This window comes from Diceros bicornis, chromosome 11, assembly GCF_020826845.1.
Source record: "Diceros bicornis minor isolate mBicDic1 chromosome 11, mDicBic1.mat.cur, whole genome shotgun sequence".
Taxonomy (NCBI): domain Eukaryota; kingdom Metazoa; phylum Chordata; class Mammalia; order Perissodactyla; family Rhinocerotidae; genus Diceros; species Diceros bicornis.
Genome location: NC_080750.1, coordinates 73,469,450 through 73,484,183, shown reverse-complemented (window position 1 = coordinate 73,484,183; position 14,734 = coordinate 73,469,450). Strand labels below are relative to the sequence as shown.

At 45.0% G+C, this 14,734-nt stretch overlaps 1 protein-coding gene across 1 annotated transcript in view; it reads right to left on the bottom strand.

The window, feature by feature from the left end:
• Positions 1–14,734, bottom strand: part of SLC18A1 (solute carrier family 18 member A1) — a 28,415-nt gene that overhangs the window by 1,957 nt on the left and 11,724 nt on the right. Inside the window, exons 6-14 of the mRNA XM_058550595.1 lie at positions 14,609–14,692; positions 13,333–13,425; positions 11,676–11,765; positions 11,077–11,120; positions 8,910–8,970; positions 8,732–8,827; positions 2,863–2,941; positions 1,843–1,894; positions 28–91 (exon numbers count right to left, since the gene is read on the bottom strand). Of these exons, the coding sequence (XP_058406578.1) occupies positions 28–91; positions 1,843–1,894; positions 2,863–2,941; positions 8,732–8,827; positions 8,910–8,970; positions 11,077–11,120; positions 11,676–11,765; positions 13,333–13,425; positions 14,609–14,692 (663 nt within the window). The remainder of the gene's footprint in view (positions 1–27; positions 92–1,842; positions 1,895–2,862; positions 2,942–8,731; positions 8,828–8,909; positions 8,971–11,076; positions 11,121–11,675; positions 11,766–13,332; positions 13,426–14,608; positions 14,693–14,734) is intronic.

The following is a 14,734-nucleotide window of genomic DNA, read 5'->3' as shown; positions in this document are numbered from 1 at the left end:
CTTGTTTCCTTTAAGGTCACTTCTTACCTATGGCAAAGCCAAGCCCTGCATTGGGGCCAATGAGGCCAAAAATGTCATGAGCCAGAGGAACCTGCAGGGGGAGGAGGAGGAGCTCATCAGGAATCCGGCAGAGTCATGTGGGGGCCACACAAAAGCAAAGGGTTTCCACATGAAATGCATTTCTTAACCATGAGCTATGTGCCACATATATTATCTATCTGGATTCTCACACCTCCTTACCTCTATTTTAAAGAAATGAAAACTAGATTGGTGCCATTTGGTTAAATGCCCTGTCCAAAGTCACAGAGCTAATAAGTGGAAGATCAAGTCTGAACCTCAGATTTGACTCCATTAGACCATAACGATGATCCTTTTCTGTTACACGGACTCTCCTTCCCCTTCCTCTACCCCCTCCACCCAGACACACACTGTCTTCATTCTTCACTGAACAGGGTTTCTTTTTTTTTTTTTAAATAATTTTATTTATTTATTTTTCCCCCAAAGCCCCAGTAGATAGTCGTATGTCATAGCTGCACATCCTTCCAGTTGCTGTACGTGGGACGCGGCCTCAGCATGGCCGGAGAAGCAGTGTGTTGGTGCACGCCCGGGATCCGAACCCGGGCCGCCAGCAGCAGAGTGTGCGCACTTAACCGCTAAGCCACAGGGCCGGCCCCGAACAGGGTTTCCTCTCTTTTCCATTAGCAACATCATCCAAGGTTTTAGTTAAACCCTAACTCGGTAGCCACTGGAGCTAGAAGACAGACAGAAAACACCAATAACCTATTACCCACAAGCTAGAGGGGTGGCTGACATGATCGGGCGCCTCATCAGCAAGCTTGCAGAATCATTCTCTTGCCCTCCCAACCCCCCACTGAAGGCCTTCTGTTCCTCTTTTACTGGTTCCTTACCTCCCTCCCTGGGCATGTGCCACCCAAAGCTGCTACCTCAGCACATGCACTCCTCAGAGGTTTAACAAACCACTTAGATGTTAGTGGCTGATAACAATTTTAGGGATGATTCCTCAAGGGGCATTTACATTTTATCAGTAGTATTGGTTAAGTTTCACTGTGAGCTCACTGTGTGCCAGACACTGCTGTGGTTTATGTGGATTATCTTGACAACCCTGTGAGATGCTATCCGAATCCTGTCTACACAGATGAGATTCCGAGCATAGAGAGATGAGGAACAAAAGTAGCTCAAAGTCACATAAGCAGCAAGTGGCAAAGCTAGGACTGTACCCAGAGCTTGTGCCCCTGGTCAGGACCTCCAGCTGTGCCTGAGCACCTACTCTGGAGCACTTTCCTCAGTGCTTTACAGCCTTGTTCTCATCTCTCTCAAGCCTCGGAAGCAAGTATGCTTATGATCTGCATTGTGGAGAGGAGAAAATGAAGGCTTAGAGAGCTTGAAGGGGGTTCTTGAATGTGGAAAAGCCCTTCTTTCTTTCTTCTTCTACCAAACATTCTGGTGCTGGAGACTGAGGCACAGATGATGGTTCCCCTGATGGCCAGTGGGGTCCTGTCAGGGTGGTATGAGTAACTGAAGGCATAAAATGCATCATTTTGCTGACTCCAGAAATAGATATATTAATATGTATTGTTTCATGTCCCCATACACAGAGACTCAGACCTCTGGCTGCAGCTGCCCCATTGTCCTCTCCCTCTCCTTCCCCACCTCCTTTCAATTGGATGCCTGGTCGCATCTCTCCCCATTCTAAATTTCTACCTACACAGAAACAGTCTTTCTGACAGCCCTTGCCAAGTCCACCCTCTGCTCATTTTAAAGGAAAGTGGTCTTTAAATGTCTGGATCTTTCTCTCTCTCAACTGGACCTCATTATACTTACACAAAGCAAGCTGGTACCTACTACTACCATGCCAATCAGGGAGCAGAGCCACCTGGAAGAAAATAGCCATCATCAAACAGTGCTAAGGGGAGAGATTCCTTCTGCCTGCCACCCCATCACCATCACAATGGCCAGTCCTACCGCCCCTAATTCCAGGAACCCCTTAGGACTAGGACGTGAGAAGATGAAAGCATCTCTACCTGACCAGTTTGTACCCAGGTGAGGCCTTTCCCTGTCCTTTCCTTGCCTCTCATCTCTTCCCTGGCTCCATATCTCTTCCCATAGTAGAAGCAGAGGAGGTGCAATGGGACCTATTCTTTGTTCCCTTAGAAGGGGAATCAGCTGCCTCGGATGGCACTCGCTCCTCAAGAGTAACCCTCAAACTTAATTCATGCTGTTTCCCAATTCAGACTACCTCTCACCTATTCATATTTTATTTGGTCTTCAAGGTCCATCTCAGAAACCACCAAAAATACCAAACCTCTTTCTTTCTCTGGTTTTCTATAGTGGTGGTTTTAAAACTTATTTTAAAAATCTTTATGCTGAACTCCAAAGATAAAATTAAAGCTGTTCTCACTGTAGTGGAAGAATAGAATTCAGACTCGTACCTCTTAGCTCCCAACCATTTCCACTTGGCAGCCTCTGAAGTACCTCTGTAGAACTCTCTAGGGCTCCATGGAACACAGTTTGACAACCACTGCCCCAAAGCACTATTTTTTTTTTATACCTCTTCTCTGTGGGGTTATTTTTTTCTTTAACTGGACAACAAACATCAGGAAAGTAAAGGTTGTCCCTCATTCGCTGTCTCGTCTATAGCAACCAGCTCAGGACCATCCTGTCTCCATACTGCCCTCACACCTACCCATCCCAATCCTCCCAGTGGGCATGTTTTACCCATGTGTATTTATCCTAAACTGTTGATCTCAGAGAAGCTGTTCATCATCCCAGGTGCAGGGACAGTCTCAAAAGGCTCCCCATCTTATATTCCTATTGCTCTTCCCAGATCCCCAGGCTACATACCGACCCATCTTGTTGGCCAACACACCAAAGAGGTTGGTGCCAATGAGGTAGGACACACTGGCAGGCAAGAAGGCCAGACCTGTAGAAAGAAACAGGTCTTCACCTTAGGACATGCCCAGTTTACTCTAAAACACCTTGTTTCCTGTAAGATGGTGAAGACCCCTGTTAACCTTCAAGGATTGCAAACCACTTTGTTTTATGGGTTGGAGATCGTTGTATGAAACCAGAGCAGATGATATCAGGCCCACAGCTCTGCTTTCCTTAGGAGCAGGGCTTCGTTTAGCTTCAACACATTCAATGTGCTTCCAGCTCCCCAGTAAGACTTCCTGATGGATGGCCTAATGAGCCATTCTCATGTGTAAAATACCCTTGATCATCAGCATAAGAACACAAGCTTTAGAGAAAGACATACATACTTCCTGGGAAGTAAAATTCCTGCCTTGCTATTTACCTGCCCTTCTATTGCTCTGGTAGTGACCTTGGATAAGTTACCAAACCTTTCTGAGCTTTGGTCTCCACATCTGGGAAGAACAAAGCTATGATTATATCATAACACCTTACACTCCGGAGCAAATTAGATAACATATGTAAAAGTACTTTGTAAACTGAAGCCCTAGTCACATTGCTTTCTGTGGCAGCAGAGGCAAGTGCTCTGGAGCATGGGCTGTCAAGCCACATAGTCTGAATTCAAACCAAGGCTTGAGCACTTGTTAGCTCTGTGGCCACGGGCAACTTATTTACCCTCTCTGAGTCTCATTTCTCCATTCATTAATTCAGTACTTTTAATGAGCTTTTTACTATGTGCCAGGTATTCTAGGGGTTAGGAACAGGGGGGTGAATAAGACAGACAAAAATCCTAGCTCTCAGGAAGCTTACATTCCAGAGCAGGGAGACAGACAATAAATAGTAAACAAATAAATGAAAGAGATAATTTTGAAAAGTCATAACTTCTATGAAGAAAATTTAATGTCATGATATGGCAGAATGACCAGGAATGAAGGCTAACCTATATTTGGGGGTCAGGGAAGTCTTCTTTGAGGAGGTGACATTTAAGCTAAGACCTGAATAACCAAAAGAGAACCTTCCAACAGAGGGAAAAAAACCACCTAATGCAAATACAAAGACCTTAAAGAAGAAACCACTTGGTCTGTTCTAGGAATAGAAGAGAAAGGAGGTCTATGTGTCTGAAGCACAATGAGCAAAGTGGAGAGTGACAGAAATGTATAATTGAAAGTTGGAATTTGGAATTTATTCCAAATATAATCAAAAGCTTTGGAGGGGAATGACATATTCTAATTTATATTTTTTAAAGTCCCCTGGGTGTGGTTAGAAGAGTGGATTCACAGGCAAGAGTGGAAGCCAGAAGATTATTTGCAGAACCCAGGAGAAAAATGATAGTGCCTCAGTTTAAAAGTCATGGAGAGAAGTGAATAACATAGGAGATATTTTGCAGGTAGAGTCAGTGGAGTTTTCTGTTGGATTGGGTGTGGGTATAGTAAGAGTGAGGGAAAGAGAGAAATCAAGGATCACTCCCAGGTTTTTGTCTTAATCAACTGGGTGGCTGGAGATGAAGGAAGAGCTTGGGGGGATCAAGAAAGATTTGAAATGGCTATTAGATCCCCAACTGGAAATGTCAGGTAGTTGAGCCCTCAAGTCTGCGTTCTGAGGAAAGATCCTAAACGCAGATATTAATGCTCGACTCATTGGTTCATCCATGGTTCTTAAAGCCATGGGAACAGCTGGAATTACTTACGAAAGATCAGGAAGACAAGAATAGAAATCCAAGGTCTGAACCTTCAAGGACTCCTACCTCTAAAAGTTATCGAAGAAAGAAGAGATAGCAAAGGTGAAAAGGAGTAGCCAATGAAGTAGGTGAGAGGGGACAGAATCAAGAAGGCAAAATAAAAAAGGAGTTTGGCCTTTGATGGGAGCTGGACCACTTCTCCCATAAAAAGAAGGCAGTGAATGTGGGTACAGGTGCAGGGAAGTAAGTATATTTAGTGATGGGAACATGCGAGCTCCCTTCTCATTGCTTCTATTTTCTTAATGACTAGGAGTTGAGAATGATGAAGCTGAAGAGATGAGGGTGTAGGTGGTTTGAATGGAGAAGTGTAAAACGGTTATTTTGGAAAGTGAGAGGGAGAACATAATAGGGACTTATATAAGGATTGTTGGACAGTGTGAAAACATACTTTAGGTTTGTGGCCAAAAATATAAGGTGAGACCAACAGCCTGGTTGTGTGTTTTTCTACAATCCCATTCCACTGCTCAGATGCAGGCAAGAAGCTGGGAACCAGATGGGCTTAACCAGACTTAAGGCTTTGCCAGGTGACAACCCCAGAGGGAGAGTGGGCAAAGGAGTTACCAATGCTTCCAAAGGAGTGACATTAATGACGGACTTGGATCCATCATAGTGGAATCTAAGCCGAGTAAAGAAAGAAGTGAGGACATGAGTCATGACGGAAATAGGACAAGAACTGAGGCCAATGGGTTGGTGATCTTATCGTGGCCAAAATTCGTTAAGTGGGGCTATTAGAAAACCTGAGCAGGGAATATGTAAGGTGATAAGTGGACTGCTTGGAATTGAGATTTCAGAGGTGATAAAATTAATGGTGGCGTCAAGGTCAAGATTATGTGAAGGTTTGATTGGTTAACATGGAGAGGAGAAAACATCATTGCAGGAGAGTAGATTAAGGAATAGGCCAAGACGTTGGTAGGGTTATCCACCTGGATACTGAAGTAATGGTGACAGGAGTAGACATGAGAAGAATATGAGCCAGGAGTTGACAGCTTTAATGAATGAGGATGGGTAACTAAGGGGTCGGTAGATAATTGCAATGAAGAGAGATGGAGTGCTATAATCTAATGACCTGGTCTTAAAAAGATTTGCGGTCTTTGAAGGAGAATGAAGAGGAAATGATTCAAAAGCAGCAAAGTCTGGAGGGACATGGGCTTCCATCAAGACGGCTGCAGGAAAACAGTGTTCTAGGAAACATTCAGGTCTTGGGGCAAGAAGATGAAGGAAGTGTTCAGAGAAGAGGCTGAGGGCATAGGGACACTTGCCAATGACAGGGAATCCCACAAGGCCCAGGATTTGGGAGGGCAATGGGAAATTGGATCAGATTAAGAAATCTCTGAAATATGGGAATAATAATTCCTACCAGATAGGCTGGTTGTTAGGCTTAAATGAGAAAATGCATATCAAGCATTTTGCACAGCGCCTGGCACAGAATAAGTGCCCTCTGAGCATCAGCCGTAAGTATTAACATCATAACTAGTGAGTGACAGGACCAGGACTTGAACCCAGGCCTTCTCCCTCCAACTCCAGGGGTTTCCACTACCCACACCACCGGTGTGGCAGCACAGATGCCTCTGGCACGGAGGACTGCATGGAATCAGCAGTGTGAGTTTCTTTGGGTCTCACCATCCTATGCCTTTCAGTAACTAGAGGAAACAGTACTGCCTAATAGACACTGTCATAATGATTGCAATTAAACTCAAGGTCAACAATGCACCAGTTACTGGCTGACAGGTTGTTTGCTTTTAATATTCTCTTCTGTGGGCTGGAAGTGAAGCATACCTTACTGTATTTGTCTAGTCTATCTGTACCGGGTGGCGATCTGTTTCAAACTGAATGAATACTCATTCATTTATGTTTAATTGCTTTAAAAAAATTTAGAAGTATAGCTACTCAATGATTTACTTGAGCAATGGAAATGGGCACCCCTAGGAAGCCCACTAGCCACCTAATACATCTCCTTGACATCTTTTTAAATGATGTGGAATTTCCTGAATGAGATTTTCCTCAGTCAATGCGGCTTGTTCTTTAGAACCTGAGTATAGCTTGCATTTCAGTGGGATTTTGTGCAAAACAGGTGTTTCAGATTATGTCTACAGACATATATTTTTCATATATCTTCAAGGGTGGGGGATTACACATAGCTGTGACTGTCAAAATGATTTCAACAAAAACAATTAGGAAAATAGTAATAATTTTTATTTACTGAGTATATCCTGTATTCCACACACTGTGCTAATCCCTTTAGAATACATAGATCTACTGAATCCTGAAAATGACCCTGAATAGCAACTCATTTTCACAAATGAAAAAAGTGGAGTTTGAAGGAATAAATAATTTCTCTAAGGTCACAGCCAGCAAGTGGCCAGGTCAGGATGCAAACCCAGGTGGGCCTGTTTCCATAGCCTAAGCTCTTTCCTCCAACCAGGGAGAGCAGCGGGTCCCCACTGGGCCACTGAGAGAGTGCTCAGTCACAGACTACAAGTCAGTCTCAGAGCATTGTCTCCTTGCCTCCTCCCAACGACCTTGAGAGGTGTTCTGCACTTAGAGCAATGTTTTTCAAAGTGTGGTCACTGACGCCATAGCTGTATCACTGAAACTTACTAGGAATGCAAACTTGTTTCTACTAAATTGTTGGGTGGGGTCCAGCAGCCTGAGTTTTAGCAAACTCTCCAGGTGCTTTGAGAACTCTTGAATTTAAGACGTTAGAGATGCAGATAGCACTGAGAAGAGGTGTAGAGGACAGTGGGAGACAAGGCCTTCTCAGGGCTCTGACTCACTCTCCTGAGGGATTTCCACTGCGGCCTCCCCTGCAGGAGCAACTACGTGGCATCAGCCCAGCAAGTTTCCTTGGGTCTCACCATCCTAGGCCTCTAGGTAACTAGAGGAGACAGTGCTGCCTAACAGACACTGTCCTGATAATTACAATGAAACCCCAAGTCAACAATGCACCGATTATTGGCTGACGGCTGGTTTGCTTTTAATCTTCTCTTCTGTGGGTAAAGAACGGCCCTAAGGAGGGCCCTTCTGAGCTGTGGTAGTGGACCCGCACTGGAGACTGAGTAGCCGGAGCCCTGGGGCAGAGGATGCTTATCTGCACCAACTGAACCAACTCACTGGATTAATTGTCATGGTCAGAGGCAGGGGCAGCCCAGAAAAATTCAATTTGGGTCTAGGAGTGCAGCTGGAGCCTTGCTTAGAATTGTCCCTTATAAAATTAAATTTAGAGCTTTTCATTGTATGCTGAGCTGTATCAGGTCCTTATCAGCTTCCCCTCTGGCCCCATAAGCCCTGCCCTCCCTGCAGTGACTGAGAGATTCGCACGTAGCCTTCTCTGTCCCCTTCCCTCAGGCTTCCTGGAAAAGGCCCAGGCCTCTTCTCTGAGCTCAAATGAGACACCAGGACATGGAGCCGAGGAGGCTGGAGGCCTCTCTCCTGGGCCTGGAGGCTTCCACGGGTACAGAGCCCAGCACCTTCCCTCGGTGAGGGCTACCGAACATACTCCATAAGCTCCTTTTTAGAGGTGAAATGGTATCAAAAGAGGAATCTGTGGGTAGGGGAGCTGAAGAGAAAAAAGTGTGGATGCTAATGGTGGTGAATGTTAATATTCTACAGATGCAAAGCATTTCCACATAGCATATCATTTATTCCTCACATTCCACAATACCCTTTCAACTAGATATTATTCTGATGCCAATTTTAGGGATGAGAAAAGTGATGCTCAGAAAGCTCACATGATTTGCACAAGTATGCATAGCCATTCAACGGAGCTGAAATGAAAACCTAAGTCCTTTGACTAGAAATCATTAATCATTCTATCACACAGGTAGGTATGTTGTCATTCCATAGACCCTGTCAACCCCTCCCACCCTGCCCTGCTTCTTGGAGGGACTACCCATCCAATCAGGCTTGATTCACAGGTGTCAACAAGGCAGATAATTCTACGAAGGAAGCACAATGTCCCTCTGTGACCCTGAAGACCTGGACCTGACGATGCTTCTCGATTACCTGAGCAAGGGCCCACGGCACACACCTCTGCTCAACCCTGAATTGGAGACCCAGGTCACTTACCTAGCTGCCACTCAGGGGAGCACATGGTCTGCATCATCCAGATGGGCAGTGTGGGCTCCAGCATGGCCACTCCCATATTGGCAAAGCAGAGGGATCCTGTGGAGACAGTTCTGTGAGCCACTGTGGCTGCTCTGAAGCCAAGACTCTCCCAACCCAAAGGGAGGCATTGCCAGCTTACCTGCAGCCACAAGGATATAATGGTCTTTGAGAAGCGTAAGGAGCGGAGTCCCCCTGGCACTCTGAGAACATGGACAATAAAAACCTTGCATTCATACTGTGGATACATCTGTCTTACTTTCACAGAATCTGAGAATGTGCAGACAGGACCCTAGAGACCATCTACGTCAGCTCCTTTACTATAGAGACCAGATACCCAAGTTGAAAGAGAGAAAATGACTTGCTCAATGTCACAGAGTGAGCTGGTTGCATCGTACCTCCTGTGTGCAAGGCAAGAACTGTGGTAGTCACAAAGAGTGGGACAACATATTCCAGACGTGATTCCTGCTTTTAAATGACCATCAACCAGATCTGAGTGGACTGTGAGAAAGGCCAGCATTGGACAACAGGCGTCTGGACTCCTGGTCTTGGGCCTCTCCACTAGATGTCACTGGTACTAATGCTCGCCCTGGGAGAACCCCAGGCAGAGTGCAGAATCCCCAAGGTGAGCATAGGAGTGATAACTCAGAAAGCTCCTCAAGCTTTCTGAATTCTTCATTTTGATCATTTTGAGCCATATTGGGCTGGTGTAGCAGAAGGAGCTTGAACATCTTGATTAAAAGATCAGCCTAAATGTCCAATTCTAATTTTCCCCTCTCTTCAGAAAATCTTCATTCCAGTCAAAGTCAGTCCCTTCCACCTTCCTTCCATGCAGCCCAGCAGTCCCACAGCCATCATTGTTACCTTTGCCTAAACTCTCTTCCTTTTCCTCTCCACAGCTCCAAACCCTACCCATTCCTACCCAAAGTCAGAGCTTGAATGGCTCTTTCTTTTCTGCAGCCCTCCCTGACTCAGTAGCTGGAACTTCTCCTTTCAAACTTCCTGAGCACTGTGTCCTAACTTATGGTGCTTACTACCTTCTATTTTGTAATACATTTAATGGTTTCGATATGATAACCCTCTCTGCCTACACACAGGGGTGGATTAAAATATTCAGAGATACTAAAACTAAAAAGATCATGCTCTGCCCCCCTACATAATTCAAAGTAAAGAGACAGATCTAATCATAAAATATGTATAAAGAAGTCCAATAAACCCTTTGACCCAACAATTCCACTTCTAGGAATTTAGAAATTGCTTCTAGGAATCTAGAAATTACTCTGAAGATTACCTCCAACATTACGAAAATGCATATACACAGGTTATTAATTGCAGCACTATTTGTAACTGCAAAATACTGGAAACTACCTAAATGCCCCAACATTGGAGACTGAGTAAAATATGGTGCAGACACAATGGTGTAGCATACATCCAGAAAAACAATAATTTAATTTTTTGAATATATAGAACATTACCATTAAAAGTCTAAATTATTCAAAAAGGTATTAAAGGAAAATCGTTTCTCTACTCACAACACTTCTGATACCAAATGTGTGGGCTTTTCACACAAAGCAATTCTCCAATTCTCTGTGGACATCAACTGGGTGTCCCTATAATTTAATTCAATTCTGCCACTACCTAGAGTTAGTGCAGACCCCAGACCCCACAGGTGTAGGCTCAGTCCCACAAGACTGCCCCCCACTTCAGATGCCAATCTCAAGTAGTGAGTTCCCAAGTTATCCACACTTCTGTCTGACTTGGCTACAAAATCAAGGTCTTTAGATCAAACTTTCCCAGGCTTTCTGCACTTTCTTATCTTTCTTTCTTCATGGCTTGATAGGGATTTTCCAGAGCCACCTTTGGCTTAGAGTCAGACAAATACCAACTGTGATATTTAACTTTGACAAAATGACAGTCTGTAAAGATGCTCTTGGAGGAGAGGTTGTCTGGACGGCCTCTAAGATCTTCTCTAGCTCTGAGATGTCATAACTATGAATCCTCAGGTCCCACTGTCATTATCTCCTGGTTCTGAGTTATTATATGTATATATATATTCCATAAGGTTTCTTTGATTTTTTGTAAGGTCCTTCCTCCAACTTTGTCCAACAGGAAGCCGGACTCCCTCACCATCACCCACACTACCCTAAATGTGACCCTATCTGGGAATCCAAGTACAGCTTTCACTTTCCCTGACTCCATCCCCTTCACCTTTCTTCTTATGGTTTGACAGGGATGATGTGGGGACACCTGGGTCACTGCCTTTTGCCATTCTATATACCTCTTGGCAATGGAGCTTGGTGTCTACTTACCTTGGGAGAGACCTGGGAAGGCCGCAGGATACAAAGCTGGAGTGCTAAGAAAGAAAGAGAGAGACAGTTCAGTTTGTCCACTGATTAGCTGGAGGCCCCAATAGGAGCCACATTGCTATCACCCTCTCATGTGCAGATCTAACTCCTGAAGCTTCTTCCTTCTTTCCTAAGATGGAGCAGTCCTTGATCTATCCATACAAGTCAAGACCGACACCACAGCATAATGCGTTCCCAACCTGACCTGGGCCATCACCTGCCTGGTGATCTTCTTTTTTTTTAAATTTTTTTTATTGTGGTAACATTGGTTTATAACATTGTATAAATTTCAGGTGTACATCATTATACTTCTATTTCTGCATAGATTACATCATGTTCTCTTGTTCACCACCCAAATACTAATTACAGTCCATCACCACACACATGTGCCTAATCATCCCTTTTGCCCCCTCTGGTAACCACCAATCCAATCTCTGTCTCTGTGTGATTGTTGGTTCTTATTTTTATCTACTACTTATGAATGAGATCATACGGTATTTGACCTTCTCCCTCTGACTTATTTCACTTAGCATAATACCTGGTGACCTTCTATGGCAACTTACCTCCATCCAGCAGTGCCAGAAAGGCCAAGATGAGGAAGGGTACAGACTTCCCAACAAACACATAGATCACACTTCCGAAGGGAGCTCCCACTGGAAAGGCAAAGCCAGCACAGATTCCAGAGGTGAGGGCCAATTCTCAGCCAGCATGACCGGTCCACATTTACCCAATGAGTATTTACTGAAGGCCTACTAGGGGCTGAGCTCCACGGTCTGGGTTCTGGGGATTCAGAGATAAAGAAGACCTGGTTCCAAGGCGCTCACTTTCTAGGAGAAGAAATGTGTGGTGGAGGGGAGGAGGGGTACCCAAATAATTGGAACATGGTGAAAAGTAAAGTTAAACAGTAAAGGTTCCATCTACAAAGTGCTATGTAAGCACGATAAAGTGAGTTCAGCTGGCAACAAGGGCTTTGTCAAGTGGGTAAAACCGATGCGGAAGAAGCGTGTGTGAAGAACACAGACGTATCAAAAAGAGTGTGGTTGGAGAAGAAAGAGAAAGTCAGTGTCACTAGAATATGAATAGTTGGGTGAGGGAGAGTAGAGGTAGGGAAGGTTGAGGCCAAATAGACAAGGGCCTCATGTATTTAGATAAAGAATCCACCTGGCCTTGTGGGCTACAGAGAAACATCAGTGCTTTTTAGCAGGGGAGAAATACCACCGGCTCTGGGCATAGGAAGCTGCTTCGGGCAGCACCTTGGAGGAAAGAGGGAATGCATGCACAAGAGATCAGGCAGGAGGCTGGTTCTGTATTCCAACTGAGACACGATGAGGGACTGACTGGAAGAAGTGGCTGTAGAGAACATAAGGGGCTTATTCCTGTGAGAGTGAGAGGTAATAAAGGAGACCAGGATGCACCACAGTTTAGCTTGGGTGTCTGGGTAGTTGAATACTAACAAAGAGCAGGAGTTTTGTCCCCCTTCCTCCCCATGGTGGTAGAGGGTGGGGTGTGGGCCAGGGAAGAGACTTTTGGTGTTTTTCCCCAGTTAGCTTGTAAGCTCCTAGAGGGCAGGAACCATGTCTGAGGCTTCTTACCTATACCCTCTCTGTGCAGCACTGTGCTGGGCCTATAATAAGTGCACAGTAAAAGTCTGTGGCTGTTGGACTAGCCAATCAAACCCTATGAGGGACAAACCTCAAAAAAAGTATAACTTTATGTTTTGGAGCTTGGGATTCAAGCCAGAAACTCTGAATCTGTATCCTGGCTCTGGCATTTTCTGACTGTGTGACCTTGGATGGCTATTCAATCTTTCTTATCCTCATCTCTGTAATGGGGTAATTCCTCCTTCAGTGTGTAGTGGTGAGGATTAAAGGATATTATGTCTATAACACATTTAGTATGAAATCTGACAAAGAGCATGCTCTCATGTTGAAAGCACTGTCCATGTGTGGAAGCAGACGTGAGGCAGTGGCTGCTAACAGGGGGAGATTTACTCCCTTGAATAGACTAGGTTTCTAGACCATGCCCAAGCCATTATGGGCTATTCAGCTTCTCAAGGGGAGATTTCACCTTTCTTGGGCAAGATTTCAGGACTCAAACATAATTGGACAGAGAAGGAAGACAAACACTGTCTTCCATGACACACCTGCCTCCCAGAGCTTCTTTGGAGAATCTGCAATACCCTATCCCTGGAACCGAGATCTGGGGCCAGGTGCCACTCACCCAGCACTCCCAAAGCCAGGCCCCCCAGTGCAATTCCCATGGCACGTCCTCTCTCATAGTCATCAGTGTAGACACTTGCCAGCATCCCAAGACCTAAAAAGAGAGTGACAGATGGAGCTGGCATATGGAGCTCTCTGTTTGCCCCTCTCACAGAGTCCTTGGTCTCTGCACTATTATATCTTCAGGGACCATTTCAGCTAGAGTTTCAGTTTGAGGAGTTTTATAAAACTTAACCCATAGTATTTTACAAACACTGCCCCACTGATCCCCCAAACTGCCACATTGCTCACTCCTTCTACTCAGAATGTTATCGGAAGTCCAAAAGTTCAGGGAAGGGTGACACAGAATGCCACCGTCCAATGATACCACATTTCATATCATTTTACCATTTCCTAGCACATTTTCCTGAATGAATGGATATGGAGTAGGCAAGGAAAGGAAAACCTATGAACACAGAGCACTGTTCTATTCAAAGGGAGTGCCGAAGGGGGAGTATGAAAGCACTGGGTACCTGGAAGAGAACGAGGGCTGGACTCTTGTGTCCATTCACTCATGTGTAAAATGTCTACTTCATAGGGTTACGTTCAATATTGTATTCGATAAAACTTTGCAAACTGTGATGGTGTTGCTGACAGTATTAACATTACTGCTCCTATAAAATGTTAAGAAGGGGACAGAGAGAAGACCATAGAGGGGCATTAAATAAAAGCCCGGCCTACTTCATGGTTTTACCTCAGGCTTGCTCTGGCCTGAGTTAGCTGCATCCAGATGTTGTCAGAGGAAGTTATGTCAGGCTTAAGGAGTTAGAGGCACTGCCAGCAACTCTACACTTATCTTGTTTTTGAATCACAATTTCTGCCTACTGGGATATTTTCCTTAGTTTCTTCACATAAATCTTTCTTTTTTTTGTGTGAGGAAGATCAGCCCTGAGCTAACATCCGTGCCAATCCTCCTCTTTTTGCTGAGGAAGACTGGCCCTGAGCTAACATCTATTGCCAATCCTCCTCCTTTTTTTCCCTTTTTCTCCCCAAAGCCCCAGTAGATAGTTGTATGTCATAGTTGTACATCCTTCTAGTTGCTGTATGTGGGACGCTGCCTCAGCATGGCCAGAGAAGCCGTGCGTCGGGGCGCACCCGGGATCCAAACCCGGGCCGCCAGTAGCAGAGTGTGTGCACTCAACTGCTAAGCCACAGGGCCGGCCCCCCTCTTCACATAAATCTTACAGGGTCTGCAGGGACTAAGTGATGTGCATGTGTGAGTGAGATGTCAGCGTTACCTGCCACAGATGAAAATGAAGATCCAATGCCTTGAAGGGTTCGGGCCACAAAGAGCAGGGTATAGGTACCAGAAAAGGCAAACACTGGGCAAAGAGCAGAGCGAGAATGCTCCAGTTAGCAAATCA